The 18,224-nt window shown below is 36.5% G+C and overlaps 2 protein-coding genes across 2 annotated transcripts; one reads left to right on the forward strand and one right to left on the reverse strand.

Annotated features, from left to right (window-relative positions):
* Nucleotides 1–1,856: 1,856 nt before the first annotated feature.
* Nucleotides 1,857–10,194, forward strand: LOC107048663 (protein ovarian tumor locus). Its single transcript, XM_015271966.2, has 4 exons — nt 1,857–2,071; nt 4,428–4,655; nt 5,830–6,082; nt 7,246–10,194. The coding sequence occupies exons 2-4, from the start codon at nt 4,440–4,442 to the stop codon at nt 9,672–9,674; spliced, it is 2,898 nt and encodes a 965-aa protein (XP_015127452.1). The 5' UTR covers nt 1,857–2,071; nt 4,428–4,439; the 3' UTR covers nt 9,675–10,194.
* A 553-nt stretch (nt 10,195–10,747) lies between these two features.
* On the reverse strand, nt 10,748–15,632 carry LOC107048664 (spermatogenesis-defective protein 39 homolog). The gene is made up of 5 exons (XM_015271967.2): nt 15,443–15,632; nt 15,162–15,318; nt 12,965–13,695; nt 11,694–11,870; nt 10,748–11,609 (listed from the first exon to the last, which is right to left on the reverse strand). The coding sequence occupies exons 1-5, from the start codon at nt 15,527–15,529 to the stop codon at nt 11,484–11,486; spliced, it is 1,278 nt and encodes a 425-aa protein (XP_015127453.1). The 5' UTR covers nt 15,530–15,632; the 3' UTR covers nt 10,748–11,483.
* Nucleotides 15,633–18,224: the final 2,592 nt, after the last annotated feature.

Below are 18,224 nucleotides of genomic sequence, written 5' to 3' on the forward strand. Positions count from 1 at the left end.
TGTAATCGATGAATAACTGGAACGGCGTAATTTTACATGCGTTTACAGATGTATTTGATTGGTAGAAGGTTGATATACTTTTGTAAGAATTTCATATTTTATATAACGGGCTATTGTACTTTTTTAACAATTTTTTATGCACTGCATATTGTCCTAATGAAGTAATTTCGATGAATAAATGAAGAAAACATCATTTGTATGGAAAGAAATTATTATTTTTGGGTTCAAGTGGTGACATGTGATGAGTCGATTCATTCCGTTTTCTTAGCATTGAAAATATCTTTACAATTAACTGTTTCAAGATGAAACACCTCTTGATATTTTTAATTAAACAACTAATTGAACAATGCATAGATGAAATCAATGATCATTGAGATCTTGGTCAGTTGGGTAATTCTGACCAAGAATCTCTGTGATGAGTGTCTTTAGAACACCGTTCAACAATTAATAATCAAAGTGAGTGAAATTATGCAAAATTTCAATAAATTGAGAATTATCTCGTAAACAAGATCCCACGAGTAAATGTCATCAGGAAAATGTCTAAGTGGTTTTTTTGGTATCTGAAAAAAATTTCTACAGAAAAAAAAATTTGGACATTTTTCTCTAGAGATATCTATCCAATATTTTCACTATATATGATATAAAATTCTATTGGTTTTCTATTGAACTTTCTACTAGTTTTTGACCAATTCTATTGAAATGTTTAGTGGAAAATATTCTATGAAAAAAGTCGATTATGCAGTTCAAATACGGTTCGATTATTCTATACAAATTATTGAGATATTTTCTGTCGAATTTTCATTCATCAAGAAAATGAAACAAAAAAACTTGGAAAATTTGACCCGACGAAATTCTATAGAAAATATCTCAATTGAATAAGTTGTCTAGAAAAATCGAATTCAATTGACTTTTGGCCGATAGAATCGGCCAAAAACTAATAGAAAATTCAATGAAAATCCAATAGAATTGTCTAGCGGATTTGGTAGGTTTTTCTATTGAATTTTTTCATACGTGTTTCAGAAAATTCAACATCTATTGACTGTTTACTATAAAAATTCATTAAAACACGGATAAAAAAAAATAATAGAAAAACCTAGCGAATTTGTCAGAAAATTCTATCTGATTTGATTCTATTGAAATGTACAATAGAAAATATTCAATAGAAAATTTACTGGAATTCGATTTTTCCATATAACTCATTCTTTTGAGATATTTTCTGTAGAAATTTTTCGATTCAAATTTTCCAATTTTTTGTTTTGATTTTCTTGACGAGAAGGAAATAAAAATACAACGAAAAAAAAACTTGGAAAAATTGAGTCGAGGAAATTCTATAGAAAATATCTGAAGAGAATAAGTCACATAGAAAAATCGAATTAAATAGAATAGAATGGGCAAAAAAACTAATAGAAAGGTCGGTAGAAATCCAATAGAATTTTCCAACGAATTCGTTAGGTTTTTCTATTAAATTTTTTCGTGCGTTAAAACACATGAAATAATTGCCTGATTTTATGTCATAGAATTCTCTCCAACAGAAATTCCTTTTTTTAATTCAAAAGACATCTCATTAGTCCACGAAATCAACTACCATTTCTCTACATTTCTCCATCCCCCTGATTCCGGTAAAATGGTAAAACCATTGAAACAATCACCTTTCACCACTTGAGCCCAAAAATTTCTCAATTATTTACCTCAAAACTGCCTCAAGCAAAACCGTCGACTAAAACCAAAACTGTATTCACTCTCCGAACGAAAAAAATGATGGAAAAAAAATCGTGAAAACATTGAGATGAAATTAAGTTTTTAAAAGTTGGTACCACAAACCTTCAAAATTCTCCGAACGGCTGAATTCCCCGGGATGACTGCCCGGCACGACGATAAACAACCGAGACGTTACGCGGTGAAAAGCAGTCGACAAAAACTCTTGAAACAGTCAACACTCCCTTTGTTGTCATTCTAACTAGTGTACGTGCGTTTGGTTGTCCTTCACTGCACGGACAAAAACTCTGTTTACACGAGTAAAGATTTTCATCAAAATTGGACACCATCGTGTGATAATAATTAGACTGAAGGGGTGAGTGTAATTGAGAAATTAATAACGCTGTCCAGGTATCGGAATAATGGCGATATTGCGTCATATTTTTTCGATGAATTACGAATAAGAGACAAAGAGAGCTGGAGGAAAGGAACAATGGAAGAGGAAAAGTCGAGATTTCGAGGATTTTTTTCTCTTTGAATATTGAGGGAGGCGAGGTAAAATGATTGGTATGTCCCGATCAAATGACGCGATTTAGATTAATTGGACTTCATTTTGAAGCTTAACAAAATACCTTCAGAGTGAAAAAAAAATCGTTGAATTTCACTCTACCGATCTCGAGTTATTGACGATCCAAATTGAACCGTTTTACACCCACCTCTCCACAATTTTGAGGTTTTTCGATATTTTTGGGTTGTGATCGAGGGGTATTATTCTTTTAAAATTTATTTTGAGGGAGGTGAGGTAAAATGATCGATATATCCTGATCAAATGACGCGATTTAGATTAATTGGACTTCATTTTGAAGCTGAACAAAATACCTTCAAAGTAAAAAAAAATCGTTGAATTTCCCTCTACCGATCTCGAGTTATTGACGATCCAAATTGAACCGTTTTACCCACCTCTCCACAATTTTGGGGTTTTTCGATATTTTTGGGTTGTGATCGAGGGGTATTATTCTTTTAAAATTTATTTCAAGGGAGGTGAAGTAAAATGATCGATATGTACTGATCAAATGGCGCGATTTAGATTAATTGGACTTCATTTTGAAGCTTAACAAAATACCTTCAAAGTGAAAAAAAATCGTTGAATTTCACTCTACCGATCTCGAGTTATTGACGATCCAAATTGAACCGTTTTACCCACCTCTCCACAATTTTGGGGTTTTTCGATATTTTTGGGTTGTGATCGAGGGGTATTATTCTTTTAAAATTTATTTCAAGGGAGGTGAAGTAAAATGATCGATATGTACTGATCAAATGGCGCGATTTAGATTAATTGGACTTCATTTTGAGGCTTAACAAAATACCTTCAAAGTGAAAAAAAATCGTTGAATTTCACTCTACCGATCTCGAGTTATTGACGATCCAAATTGAACCGTTTTACCCACCTCTCCACAATTTTGGGGTTTTTCGATATTTTTGGGTTGTGATCGAGGGGTATTATTCTTTTAAAATTTATTTCAAGGGAGGTGAAGTAAAATGATCGATATGTACTGATCAAATGGCGCGATTTAGATTAATTGGACTTCATTTTGAGGCTTAACAAAATACCTTCAAAGTGAAAAAAAATCGTTGAATTTCACTCTACCGATCTCGAGTTATTGACGATCCAAAGTGAACCGTTTTACCCACCTCTCCACAATTTTGGGGTTTTTCGATATTTTTGGGTTGTGATCGAGGGGTATTATTCTTTTAAAATTTATTTCAAGGGAGGTGAAGTAAAATGATCGATATGTACTGATCAAATGGCGCGATTTAGATTAATTGGACTTCATTTTGAAGCTTAACAAAATACCTTCAAAGTGAAAAAAAAATCGTTGAATTTCCCTCTACCGATCTCGAGTTATTGACGATCCAAATTGAACCGTTTTACCCACCTCTCCACAATTTTGAGGTTTTTCGATATTTTTGGGTTGTGATCGAGGGGTATTATTCTTTTAAAATTTATTTCAAGGGAGGTGAAGTAAAATGATCGATATGTACTGATCAAATGGCGCGATTTAGATTAATTGGACTTCATTTTGAAGCTTAACAAAATACCTTCAAAGTGAAAAAAAAATCGTTGAATTTCCCTCTACCGATCTCGAGTTATTGACGATCCAAAGTGAACCGTTTTACCCACCTCTCCACAATTTTGGGGTTTTTCGATATTTTTGGGTTGTGATCGAGGGGTATTATTCTTTTAAAATTTATTTCAAGGGAGGTGAAGTAAAATGATCGATATGTACTGATCAAATGGCGCGATTTAGATTAATTGGACTTCATTTTGAGGCTTAACAAAATACCTTCAAAGTGAAAAAAAATCGTTGAATTTCACTCTACCGATCTCGAGTTATTGACGATCCAAAGTGAACCGTTTTACCCAACTCTCCACAATTTTGGGGTTTTTCGATATTTTTGGGTCGTGATCCAGGGGTATTATTTGTTTAAAATTTATTTTAAGGGAGTGAAGTTAAACGATTGATATATACTGATCAAATGGCGCTATTTAGATTAATTGGACTTCATTTTGAAGCTTAACAAAATACCTTCAAAGTGAAAAAAAATCGTTGAATTTCACTCTACCGATCTCGAGTTATTGAAGATCCAAAGTGAACCGTTTTACCCAACTCTCCACAATTTTGGGGTTTTTCGATATTTTTGGGTCGTGATCCAGGGGTATTATTTCACAGGAGGTAGGAAAAATGGACATTTCACCTCGCAGCGGATCTAAGAGGGCCCCGGAGCCGGTCGACGACTGGCTGAGGACTGAGGGATATTTCAGAAAGAATGCACCTCACGATGCAACGTGCTTGTTCAGGGCAGTCAGTGAGCAGATTTATTTGACTCAGTATTATCATCTGAAAGTTAGAGAGCAGTGTGTGGCTTTTATGAGGCAGAATAAGGAGCTGTTTGAAGAGGTAAATAATTGTCGGTCGGATTGGAATTCCACCATGTGGGCGACGGAATTTTTTGGGAGGTCGAGAGCGGGGTTGGGGATTATTTCGAGGGTCTTTTGTGAAATGAAGTCGTCTGGAGGAAAATATCAGAAATAAAATAAAATTGTCCATTGAGACTTTAGGAACAATCGCTTATTTACGAGGGAATTAAGGGCGACTGGGGCAATATCCAGACTAAGCCAATTGATAAATTTATTCGTGAGTTATGAACCTTTAAAAATAATCAAAAGTGCACGTGTGACAAATTTTAATAGAAATTTTTAACGAATTCGCTAGATAATTCTATCGGATTTCGGTTGAACCGATAGACTTATCTAGTTTTTGGCCGATTCTATTGAAATGTTCAGTAGAAATTATTCTACATAAAAAATCAACCGAATTAGATTTTTCTATATAAAACTAGGGGAGGGTCGGGCAAAATGGCACATGTTGAGATCTTTTCCAATAGTTAATATCTTCATTTATAAGTAAGCTATTGACAACTAGAGAAGATCACGAAACGTCTCATTTTGCCCGACTCTCCCCTAGTTTTCTCGACTTTAATACAAATTTTATTTTAAAATAATAAATTGTTTATTTGATAAACGTAAATCCTTTCCTTTTTGCCCGACTTTCCCCTACATAATTTATTCTATTGAGATATTTTCTATAGAATTTCCGCGGCTCAAATTTTCAGAGTTTTTTTTTTTTACTTTCTTGATGTGAAGAAAAGAACAATAGAATGAAAGAAAATTGGAAAATTTCAGTGGAAGAAATTCGATAGAAAATATTTGCAGAGAATAAGTTATATCGAAAAATCGAATTCCGTTGACTTTTTCTATTGAGCATTTCAATAGAATCGGCTAAAAACTAATAGCAAGTTCGATAGAAATTCAATAGAATTTTGTAACGAATTCGCTAGGTTCTCCTATTAAATTTTTTCATCCGTGTGATTTTGCGAATGTCTCTGAAATGAAGAGGTTTAGAGGCAATTGTCATTTTTTTAGAAAATTCTGGAGGATAAAAACAATGTCTTCCCTCATTTTTTGCTACAATGCTTGATGGTTTTCATCGATTCTTCACAAATTTTAGGAGAAAGTGTAGTGAAACAGTTCTTTTCATCATCGATTTAATTTTCCTTGATTTGCTTTATCAGAACGTGAAAATTCCTCTTGATAATTACCTGGATCAACTCTCCTGTGTCACTGAATGGGGAGGCAACGTTGAGATGCAGGCAATGGCTCAACTCTACAAACGAGACTTCATGATCTTCAATGCTTCCAAGCTGGAACGATACAAGGCGACTGACAATGGATTCACGAAATTTATTTACCTTTGTCAGATGGGACCCAAGGTTTTTGAGAGCGTCTTCGAGAGGGAGGTCATCTCCACCGCAGCTTTCTGTCAATGTAAATATTTTCTCCTCATTTGCTTCATCTTTCCCTCAAATTTTTCATCCATTCCCATCTATTTTCTATTTATTGTCTCTAAAACAAGTGGATTCAGAGGGGAATGTCAAGTGATTTTTTGTAGCCGATGAAATTTTATATGAAAAATCTCTTAACAAATTCTCCCAAATCTGTTTATCTCTGATATATCTTTCGATTCATTCTTAGTGAAATTATTAGAGTTAAATAAGTAGAATGTCAAATCTCCCTGTTAATAACTAAACAAAAATTATGGCCAAAACTAATGAGAAAAATTTCAACATTCTTCTTTAAATCAACGAATTCCCCTGCAAAAATCAATCTCCCTCTCTCAGCCGCATTTATCTTCATTTTACTCATTCTTAGTCAAATTAATGAAGTTAAATAAGTAGAATGTCGAATCTCTCTATCAGAACGACTAAAAAAAATTTGATGGCTAAGAAAATAAAGAAAATCTCAATATTCTTGTTTGAAAATCAATTTCCCTCAGAAGTTTTTCCTCTCATTTGTCTCTTTCTTCCAATAAATTTTCTATTCATTGTCTCTAAAACAAGTGGATTCAGAGGAGAATGTCAAGTGATATTTCGTAGCCCATAAAATTTTCTATGAAAAATTTCTTAACAAATTCTCCTAGATCTATTTATCTTTGATATATCTTTCTACTCATCCTTAGTGCAATTATTAAAGTAAGTAAGTAGAATTTTAAATCTCGCCATCAAAATGACTAAAAAAAATTTTTATGGTCAAGAAAATGAAAGCAAATTTCAACATTCTTCTTCAAATCAACAAATTCCCCTGGAAATCAATCTCCCTGAGGAAATTTCCTTCCTATTTGTCTCTTACTTCCCCATAATTTTCTATTTATTGTCTAAAACAAGTGGATGCACAGGTAAATGTCAAGTGATATTTCGTAGCCCATTAAATTTTTTATGAAAAATCTCTCAACAAATTTTCCCAAATCTATTTATCTTTGATATATCTTTCTACTCGCTGTTGTAGAATTTCACATCTCTCCATAAAAAAAACGAAAAAAAATTGATCACTACGAAAATTAAGAAAAATCCCGCCATTTTCCTTCGAACTAGCCAATTCCCCTGGAAATGAATTTTCATTTCTCAAATTCTCATCAAACCCTCTTTCCCCAGCTCTAATGTACCAAACCCTCTACAAAGACGTCTTCGGCATGTCCGGTATCGACGACGTGGTCCAGAACATGCTCCACGAGCGTTCCCCAAACATGCGGCACACCAAGTTCTTCCTGAAGACCAACCTGGACAACCGCGACCAATTGGCAACTGAGCTGCGCACCAAGATGGACCCCGAGGACTCCGGCGAGTCCCCCCAGAGACCGAGGTCCGAGAAAGCCCCATTCCCCTACCGTATCGCCAAGGCCCTGGACCCCAACATCTACCGAAACATCGACTTCGACATTTGGCACGAGCTTCGCAAAGAGGTTCGCTGTACTGGCTGGACTCGTTGGAACGACTCAGAGCTGCAGATCGGAGCCAAATGCCTGGTCCAGCTGGACAACGACAAGGAGAACATCAACGAGACCAACAATAACAAGACTCACCCCACATCAGATCCAAATGGCAACCCCCAGGAGTCTCCAAACTCTGTAAAAAAAGTCCCAGCTCTGCTGATCGGTCACATCCAGGAGATGAGCAAGGACAATGGTCCAGTTGTGGTCTTCATCGAGGAACTGGGTGAGAAAAAGACGGTTCCCTTCAAGTCCCTGAAGCCCCTCCTAGCCACTCGCAAGCCCCACCTCCCCCTGGGCGTAATCAGCCCTCGAAAAAACCTCCCCCACGATCACTCCCCCAAATACAGAAACAAATGGACCCAGTCCACCCGAAAGCCCAAGGAGTCCTACAACAACCTGGACAATCTCAACAACAACGACTGCCAGGACCCCAAGAAGTCCCCCAACCCCGATTGGGAGGACTCCACCTACCAGAATCCCACAGTGATCCTGAAGCCCTTCACCTCAGTCGACAACTACCACAACAACAACTTCGTGAACACAATGGAGGTTCGACCAGTCTCAATAGTCCTGGATAATCCCCAGCCCCTGATGGCGACCCCCAACGACCCCAGGATGGAAACGGATGAGGTTAACAACAAGCCCTCAATCTCCCCAGCCAACAACAACAATCCAATGATCAATAACAATAACATATCCCAAATGGATAATTACGAGAAGCTTCAGGGAGTTCAGGGCCAGGGCCACCCTCAGGGGCAGGGACAGGTCAACGAGATTGTTAATCCCCCTCCAGGGCTCATGCACCCAATGCAGACGACCCTGCCCTCCCCCATACCGCCCCAGCAAGAGCCATACTACACTCAATCCCACTCGTTAACACCGATCTACGCTCCAACCCCAAGTGTCATGTGTGTCTCCTCCGAGGGGATGTATCCAGTCCAGTACTACGGACAGGACAATGCACCGCCCCCAGGACAGGATCGACCATATCGTCTGGTAAATTTCACTGCAACTATGAGCAAGGACGCCAATGGGAGTGATCTTCCTTTCTCCGATCCAGTGACACTGAGATTCTTCTACAATCTTGGAATTGAATTCTTCAGATGTGGAAACATGTGGCCCCCAGGACCAGTGCCTTTTGCATCATCAGGACCTATGAGTTATGTGCCACCAAGTAATGTTGTGCCAATGGTGTCGCCTGTTGTTGCTGCTGAGGCCCCTCAGAGCATTCAGACACCCCCGAGGAGGGAGGAGGATGCAGTGAGGGCGGGCTACCAGGGGAAGAGGAGGAACGATCAGGTGAGTGATCAGAGGAGCTCTGGAAGGAACTCGGGGATGAGCTCGGAGAGTCGTGGGAGTTTCAGGGGTAATTATCCTCGCAAGGATCAGGGATGCTTTCAGAGAGATAATGGAGGTAATACCTCTTACGAGTATCAGAAGGGAAAGGGTTTTGGGGGGGAGGAGAAGGAGGTCAGGGAGCAGAGGGACATGAGGGACCAGAGGAAGAATGGAAATCGATTTAATAATAACAACAGCAACAAGAAGGGCAATGATAATCGTGGACGTAATTTCGAGAGGAATAACTCGTTCCAGGACTATCAGAAGGGGAGGGATGGCAACTTTAGGGGTGATAATCAGTCGTTCAGGAGGGCTCAGGCTGATCAGCTGTCAGGGAGTGCTCAAGGACATGTTCAGGGAACTGTTCAGGGATCACCACATGCTGGGGGTCAGCCGTTCCAGGGGAGTTATCAGCAGCCTGTTTACAATGAGGTTTATTATTCCAGTGAGGGACAGGGGTTTTATCCACCCAGTGGTAATTTTTATCCGATTGGATTCTTGCCACAGCCGCAGGAACCTCCTGAGGGCGCTGGGAATTATGTGTGCTCTGGGGTGGAGAACTTTCAGCCACCGATCTCACCGATTTATACTCAGTATGTTTATCCTCCTCCGGGGGTTTATTCTGGTGTTACTCCTGCTGGGGGACAGGAGAACTGGTATTCTGTTCAGGGGGCTCAGGGGTTTGTGCCTTATCAAGTGCCGGTCACTCAACCACCACCTAATTTGGGGAACAGACCACCGACGAGCTCGTAAGGGGTGGCGAACGGAAAAGTGGGGATGTGAGGGTTTTTTGCTTTGATGTTGTTTTTCCGGTGTTGTAGGGTGCACGTGAGAAAAAAATTAGTAGATGAACCTGGCGAATTGGATGGGCAATTCGATTGGATTGGTATTGAACTTTCTATTAGATTTTGGTCGATTCTGTTGAGATGTTCAATGGAAAATATTCTGTAGAAAAAGTCAGTAGAATTGGATTTTTTCTACGCAAATTATTCTATTGAGATGTTTTCTACAGAATTTCCTCGGTTCAAACTTTCCAAGTTGGTTTGCCTAGTTTCTTTTTGTTTCATTTGCTTGATGAAAAGAAAGGAAAAGTAGAATTTAAAAAACTTGGAAAATTTGAGATGGGGAGATTCTATAAGAATATGTCAATAGTATAATTTGATCTCAGTATCTCAACGAAACAAATGTCTCAGTAGAATAATAGAAAAATCGAGGTGTATTAGCTCTTTCTATAGAATATTTTCCATTGAACATTTCAATAGAATCGGCCAAAAACTAATAGAAAATTGAATACAATTTTTAAAAAATTAAAAAACAGTTGATAGAATTTTCTAGCCAATTTGCTGGGGTTTTCTACTACTTCTTTTCCGTGGGTGTTATTCTGTGTGAAATCCTATAGGTTCGCTATACATGAGATTCGGATAATTTCTTTGATGGGTTGGGATTACACGGATTAAAAACTCGTAGAGATGTGTCCGTATGAAAAAGTTTAACAATAGATGGTCCAAGTGCATTCAAGATCAGGATAGAGACAATTTTTGTAAACATTTTTCCTAGATTGATTACTACAAGAGATTGTCATGAAAATTCTTCTATTTATACTGGACCAGATCAGAGAACAGTAAAGGTAAAATCAAAGTTGAATCGACTCGTTTCCCCACTTTTCTGCTTACTCTTTTTCTATTTTTTTTATACGAATCACTCAGTCACTTGTACGCTCAGGTAGTCTCAAGTGTTTTTTTGATGATAGATGTAAAGAAACTGGAGTTCTTTAAGAGGATTCATGTATCATCTTAATTACATGCATCGCCATATTTTTTTTTTCATTATATGACAAAATTACTTTATTAACATCACGTTTTGTTACATTTTCTATATAGAAATAAAGATGCAATTTTCATAAAATAACGGAATATTTATTCTTATTCGATCCTGCTTTAGAGAAGAAGTGAGAGGAGATAATTTTATGAAAATAAAAAATGAGTTTTTTGTAAATATGTAAAAACTGGTAAATTTTCATAGAGAACTTTTTGGTGGACAAGAAGACTAATAGATGAACGGTTAAAGGATATTTGATTTTCGTCGAGACATCAAAAATAGATAAATCACCCAAGTGAGTCAGCGATAGGTTCTTTACTTAATAAAATGTATAAAGCAGTAATATAAAGTATGGGAATAAATGAGAAAATCACAAAAGATTGAAATACAGCCCAAACATACATTACATAGACGATTGCATTAGAAGATAGATACATTCAAAATGTTTATCAATAACAGGAAATTAAAATTGTGGTATTATTGAAATTTAAAATTACCAGCATAATTCCTATTATATTATTTAGAGAATACTCAGAAAATGTTGGAACCGTCTATTTTTTAGACGGTGCTTATCTATTTGTCTGCTTTCCCTATCTTTTGCTTTTCTTCGCAAAAAAGATCTCTATGAAAATTCGACTTCCTTCGAAATAAGATTCAAAGACGTTTAGCAAAACCAATAATTAAAAAATCGAGTCATTTCATTTCACCAATTCAATTGATCAAATAAATTATGCTTTGGTTTATTCACGATTTCCAACGGATTGTGGGAGACGAGAGTGTTCGTTCAGCAAGGAAAAAGGCTTCTGATTGGGGAACAAGGGTGTCTCGATACTCCAATAGAGAAGTTCTATCTCCTTGTGTTCCTAGAATCTGAAAGAAAAAAAGAAGAAGTGATTATAGAAAATTTCCGAGGCTTCAGAGGACTTTTTATTCATTGAAAATGTTTTCTGTCACCTCGATAACTGTCTTGGGACAGGAAAACGTCTTTGCGAGGTGCAATCTCCTCTCCACACTGTCCACGTATCTCAAGAATTTATCTAGAACTGCTGTTGGTGCTTCTCCTTTATTCAGAATCTTCAAGACGTCCTCGATCGGGAGATTTGTGTGTAATTTTTGACTGCCGAGCCATCCCTGGAGAATTATTCATTGTTGAGATGATGGGAAATTATACCCTAATCGGCTAGGGAAAAAATCCTTTTGGATATATTTTATTGACTGCAGAATAACTATTGACTTTTTTTTGGTTGAACCTATTAGGTCCGGACACCCTCGAGTAATCATCAATTCGAAAAGCTCCTTTTACCCCCTGAGAGCAATTACTCGCTGGAAAATTGAATTTTTGTCCATTGTATTTCAACATTTACAAATTTCTCAAGAATTATCACTACAACTTTCTAGACACTTAATACCTGGAACTAAATGCCCGCATGAAGATTTACCCATTAACTGTAGAATTTGTTATTGAGCTACAAAAGTAGTTTTTTGCAGTTTTATGACCAAAAATGGCCGAAAGGATGATTATAAATCATCAAAAACAATTTTTTTTTATCACGTATTAAAAAAATTATTTTGTTTATACGTGAAATTCCAAGATTTCACTCATGAAAAAATTCAATAGACAACCTAGCGAATTCGCTAGAAAATTCTATTGAGAATTTCATTTTTTTTGCGCTGAATCTATTCGATTCGGATATTCGATAAGAAAAAGGCAATAGATTTCGAATTTTTGTTTGGAATTTTCTCTTGAAATTTTTTCTATAAGAATCCTTGGGCATCAATTTTCAATTTTTTTCCCTCCGATTCTGTAATCCGAAACACAATAAAATTCAGCGGAAAAAAATTTTTTTGCCCAGTAATAGGAAGAAATGATAAGAAGAAATTTTTTTGCCCAATAATTCTAATAGAAAAAATTTGAGAGAAAAATTCAAACAGAAAATCGAAATCTACTGACTTTTTCTTATTGAGTGTCCAACAGAATTAGCGCAAAAAACAAATAGAATTTTTCAATAGAATTCCAATAGAAATCCTATAAAAACCCCATACAATTCCTATAGAATTCCAATAGAATTTTCTAGCGAATTCGCTAGGTTTTCTATTGAATTTTTTCATACGTGTTACTCCTTGCAATGAACAAAAAATGTTCTGACGTCCCAAATGCTTTCTGGACATGTTTCCTTGAGACAACTCATTCTCGAGATAATCCCCGAGACCCCGAAATTCAATACCTTTGATAACAGCAGACTGTCAACATCCTCCCAAGCCTTGACAGCCACCCTGGACTCCAGCGCGACCTTCTGATACTGCCTGGGGCTAATTTCGTGCTGATGACGTAGCATGGCCGGTGCTACAAGGGTACCCTCCGACGCCCCGTAATGTTCCCGGCAAGAATACCTCAAGCAGTCGAGAACTGAGGAATTCGGTTCAAAGTCCTCAAGTAACTTCGTGTTCTTCAGCGCTGTCTTCCACTCCAGGAGTTTAATGTAATTCTGGACGAAGGGGGTCTCCCTGCACTCCGGGGAGTTGATGAACTGGGTCTTGTAACACTTGATCAGCTTCTGGAGTAATCTAGTCTCGTCCCTCGTGTTCTTGATGATGACGTTGAGGTTCGTCATGGCCGCATCGACGGGCCGCCCCTGCATTGCCAGCAGATCTGTGATTTCATTCATCATGAGTCGCGTCGAGAGGTAGTGGACGTAGACGTTCATTGCGTCGGGCCTCTCCATCAGGAGCCGTTGGACCAGAGCTGGCTTCAGGGTCTTGGTGATGAAGAGGACGATTATGAGGATTGCGTCGCCATTGCCGGAGGTGATCGCTGCGTCCAGGAGGGCTGTTTTGTTGGCGAGGGACTTGTACTTTTCGAGGGAGAAGGGCTGGCCCAGGAGAATCCTCCGGAGGGTTATCGTGGGGTCCACCACTGGGGCTTCCTCGGGGAGGTAGACCTTGTCTGCTTCGAGAACTGAAAGGGAAAGGTTTACCACGTTGGGGCGGGACGAAACTCCTTGGTTGGAACTTTTATATTCACTAGATTAATCCGCGCGCGTATGTGGCTAAATGTACGCCATGGGGCTAAATGTATGTCAATTGTAGTGAATAATCATATTAAATTTCTGAAGTTAAGGATGTTCTACACCCTTTCTGCCGAAATTCACGTTTTTTTAATTTTTCTGGCAAACTTATGATGGAATTGACGTGAAAAAATATAACGTTTTTGCGTTTTGTCATTATTTAATGACTGACGAAATTTTAAGGTGGTGCGAACATTTTCCTGCGTTTTCTCTAAACTTTTAAAAAGAATCACAAAACTGGGGAAAAAACGCATGAAAATTATCGCACCACTACGCAACTTCGTGAGCCATTAAAGAATGACAAACCACAAAATCGTTATATTTTTTCACGTCACTCCCATCGATAATTTGCCAGAAAAATGAAAACAACGTCAATTTTGGCTAAAAGGGTGTCAAAAATCCTTAAGGCCCGGGTATACTATCTTTGGAATGAGATCTGGATTTTTTTCATCTTTTGTAATCCAAAATTGTCAATTGAGTGGTACATCATGTAGAAATTCACAAAAATTATGATAGAATGATTAAAAAAATAGAAAAAATTCTGAACGTTTTCAAAAAGCGTTTTTAATTGAGATTCAGAATGAGATCTGATTCGCTGTGGCAAATTATCTATTAGCTGTCAGTTTCCATGGTGGATAACAAAACACTAACTCCTCATGGGAAGTGACAGCTAGGTATCTCAATTTTCAAAACAGTGGTATGTAGTCATCTGCCATTTTTATGTGATAAAAGTGTGATTAAAAAATTCTCCAAAATATTACGACTTTTTTCAAAGAGCCTTTTCCGTAATAAATGTCTCTGTGCAGTGTGGGAAGAGATTTACGAAGTCAGTCTTCCCCCTGCATGGTATTGGGTGACAGGCCGCCATTTGTCACCCTAAATCAGATACATTTTTCAATTTCTTGTTATTCAACTTATTCTATATATGAATTAAAAATGCTCTTTGAAAAAATTAAGAATTTCTTCTACTTTTTTTTGATTATTCATTCATAATTTTTCAAAACTTCTGCATGATGCAGGACTCAATTGACAATTTCAAATGACGAAAGATGAAAAAAACATCGAGATAATTTTTTTTTCAAACGACTAGTTTTAGCGATTCCATAATCCACAAAGCGTTCGTAAGTGAATTGAATAATAATCCCATCAACTTGTTAATTGTCTCATTATCTCTGCAATTAATGATGTTAGTTAAAAATAGCAGAAGGCATTTTTTGTAGAGAATTTTCTCACCTATAAAAAATATCTTATGACATTTTCTCTTGAAATAACTCAATTCTGAGATAACTCCATTAAATAGATGATTTTTCTCATTCTTTCGAAATAGCTAAATTAGGTACTGAATGTAAATATTCACTTGCTGTCAAAGTAGCCTCAGAAATGATCGATAATAAAGGCCTCGAGTCTGATGGAACATTATCAAACTTGAAATAAGTCTCAGCGACTTCGATGTTTGAGATTCCTGCTTTCAATTGAGCTGTGCCACTCTTGGAGATCCCAAATAAATTGTCCATCTGTTGAAAATAATTTCACATGTCATGAGTTCTATTTCAATTGAGTTTGGACGCCAGCCAAGTGAGTAATTAACAATTACTCATTGTTAATAACGTGGAATTAATCAATTACGTGGATTATTACCTCTGTATTTTGGTCAAAACTGAACGAGTGCTTTTCACTGCTGTTCCAGTACTCCTCGTCATCCTTGGATGGATCATTTTTTGACATTTTCAAATAAAAAAAATTGTATTGACACTTGTGTGTTTATTTGCAATCTTATTGAAGCATTCGGTGATGTTGACAGGTACGTGTTGATAGTAAACTTGATAATAATAACAAGCGCGGGGGCATTTTGGTAGTGAGCGACGCGTAGCGGTTGGGTTTCTGCTCCGAATTCCAACGACTTGACACGAAGATCTGTTTGAATGAAATCGCGGGGATCTGTTGAATGATACGAACACGATTGATATATCACTAAGATTATACCCAGAGAAATGAGGCATTCGAATCAAATCAAACTCTTTATTCAGAATGTCTCGATACATTTTGCATTCCGGATTTGAACAATACCTTTGCGAAAGGCCAAAAGTATTATTCGATTAAACTAAGAAATTAAGAAATTAAGAAATTTAATAGAAAAATATAGCGAACTTGTTATTAAATTCTATTGGATTTCTATTGAATTTTCTATTTGTTTTTGGCCGATTCTATTGAAATGTTCAATAGAAAAAGTCAATAGATTTAGATTTTTCTATATAACTTATTCTATTGAGATATTTTCTGCAGAATTTCCTCGACTCAAATTTTCGAAGTTTTGTTTTTTTTTTCTTGAAATATACTAAAATAGAAAAACCTATCGAATTCGTTAGAAAATTCTATCGAATTTCTATTAAACTTTCTATTAGTTTTTGGCTGATTCTATTGACATGTTCAATAGAAAACATTCAATAGAAAAAGTCAACAGAATTCGATTTTTCTATATAACTTATTCTTTTCATATATTTTCTATAGAATTTGCTCGACTCAAATTTTCTAATCAAGAAAATCAAACGAAAAAATTTAGAAAATTTGAGCCGAGGAAATTCTATAGAAAATATCGTAATAGAATAAGTTATATAGAAAACGTGAATTCTATTGATTTTTTCTACTGACTATTTTTTTTTTAATATTTCAATAGAATCGCCCAAAAACTAATAGAACAGTTCAATAGAATTTTCCAACGAATTCGATAGGTTTTTCTATTAAATTGTTTCGTCCGTGTAACGAAGGGTTAATGAAAAAAAAATTGAACAAAATAAATAAGACGCTTTTTACAAGTCCCCTACAATTTCGCTGAGCTGAAAATAAACCAAGGAAAGACGATAAATATTCATATTTGTGGTGACGAAAGAATATATCGACTGGGCAATAAAACGGGTGAAGTACCGGTATGCAGAAAACTCATTGCAATACGCCGGTGTAAAATATGTTTACTTTCGACTGGACGAAAACCGCAAGGACGATGATGTTCATTGAGTTTCCATCAAGTGACATACTTGTCAGTTATGACAAAACAAACGCGTGTGCAGTCGTATTCTCCCGTTTCTAACATTTTTCGTTTTAAAAATCACACTGGAATACCTACACAATGCCTCACCTCTTATCGCTCCACGTATTGTGACTTCCTGGTTCGAATGAGGGGGAGATTCTTAGGAGGACTAAGTGTATTTCACTTTTTCTGGAGAGTGAGTCAGTTACCTTGATTGTCCTCATTCATCGGTTCCCAATAACTCGATCCAATAGAAAAATGCGATTTTCGGGGAATGATGAGCCATACTGAGGCAGAAGCTCGTCATTAGCACCGCTATCTTAATTTCCCTCTGTGCACTGCAACTGGATGGCACGAGTTTATCGGCAATGTGCATAAAAAAGAATGAGGATATTCGCAGGTTTCTCATTTTGTGACCAAGTCTGGTAACGCGGATTATGTATGAAAAATAGAAAATTCTACTGAACCTATATTGAAAGTCTGTTAGGATTTTATTAGACATTGTATGAATTTTTTGACGGTTTCTATTGTAAATTGTATGATCGAAAATAGTCAATAGATGGTGATGTTCCTACACGAATTCTTTCATTGTGAGTTTTTCTTCGGAAATGACAGGCTGTGTCACACAATGCAAAAAATAGGGAATTTATGTCCCTGAATTACGACCGAAAAATTTTTAAGGGAATGAGTTATGTAAAAGAAGCAAAATCTACTTTTTTTCCACTCAAACGTCTGTTGGAAATGTAACGAGACTTCCTTGTGAGGACATAAATATTCAAAAGTTTGAAAATTTTCCTTAACTACAAAATAGTCTTTTAATGTCATTCTATAAACCCGATTTTCTTGGGGATATTCGCAAAATAATTGTTACACATTTTATTGATTTCATTAGTTAGGATTTTATTAAACATTGTATCAATTTTTTTTACGATTTTTATTGTAAATTGTATGATCGAAAATAGTCAATAGATGGTGATGTTCCTACACGAATTCTTTCATTGTGAGTTTTTCTTCGGAAATGACAGGCTGTGTCACACAATGCAAAAAATAGGGAATTTATGTCCCTGAATTACGACCGAAAAATTTTTAAGGGAATGAGTTATGTAAAAGAAGCAAAATCTACTTTTTTTCCACTCAAACGTCTGTTGGAAATGTAACGAGACTTCCTTGTGAGGACATAAATATTCAAAAGTTTGAAAATTTTCCTTAACTACAAAATAGTCTTTTAATGTCATTCTATAAACCCGATTTTCTTGGGGATATTCGCAAAATAATTATTACACATTTTATTGATTTCATTAGTTAGGATTTTATTAAACATTGTATCAATTTTTTTTACGATTTTTATTGTAAATTGTATGATCGAAAATAGTCAATAGATGGTGATGTTCCTAC

The sequence above is a fragment of the Diachasma alloeum genome, unplaced genomic scaffold (assembly GCF_001412515.2).
Source record: "Diachasma alloeum isolate Michigan unplaced genomic scaffold, Dall2.0 Dall_scaffold_00195, whole genome shotgun sequence".
Lineage (NCBI taxonomy): Eukaryota > Metazoa > Arthropoda > Insecta > Hymenoptera > Braconidae > Diachasma > Diachasma alloeum.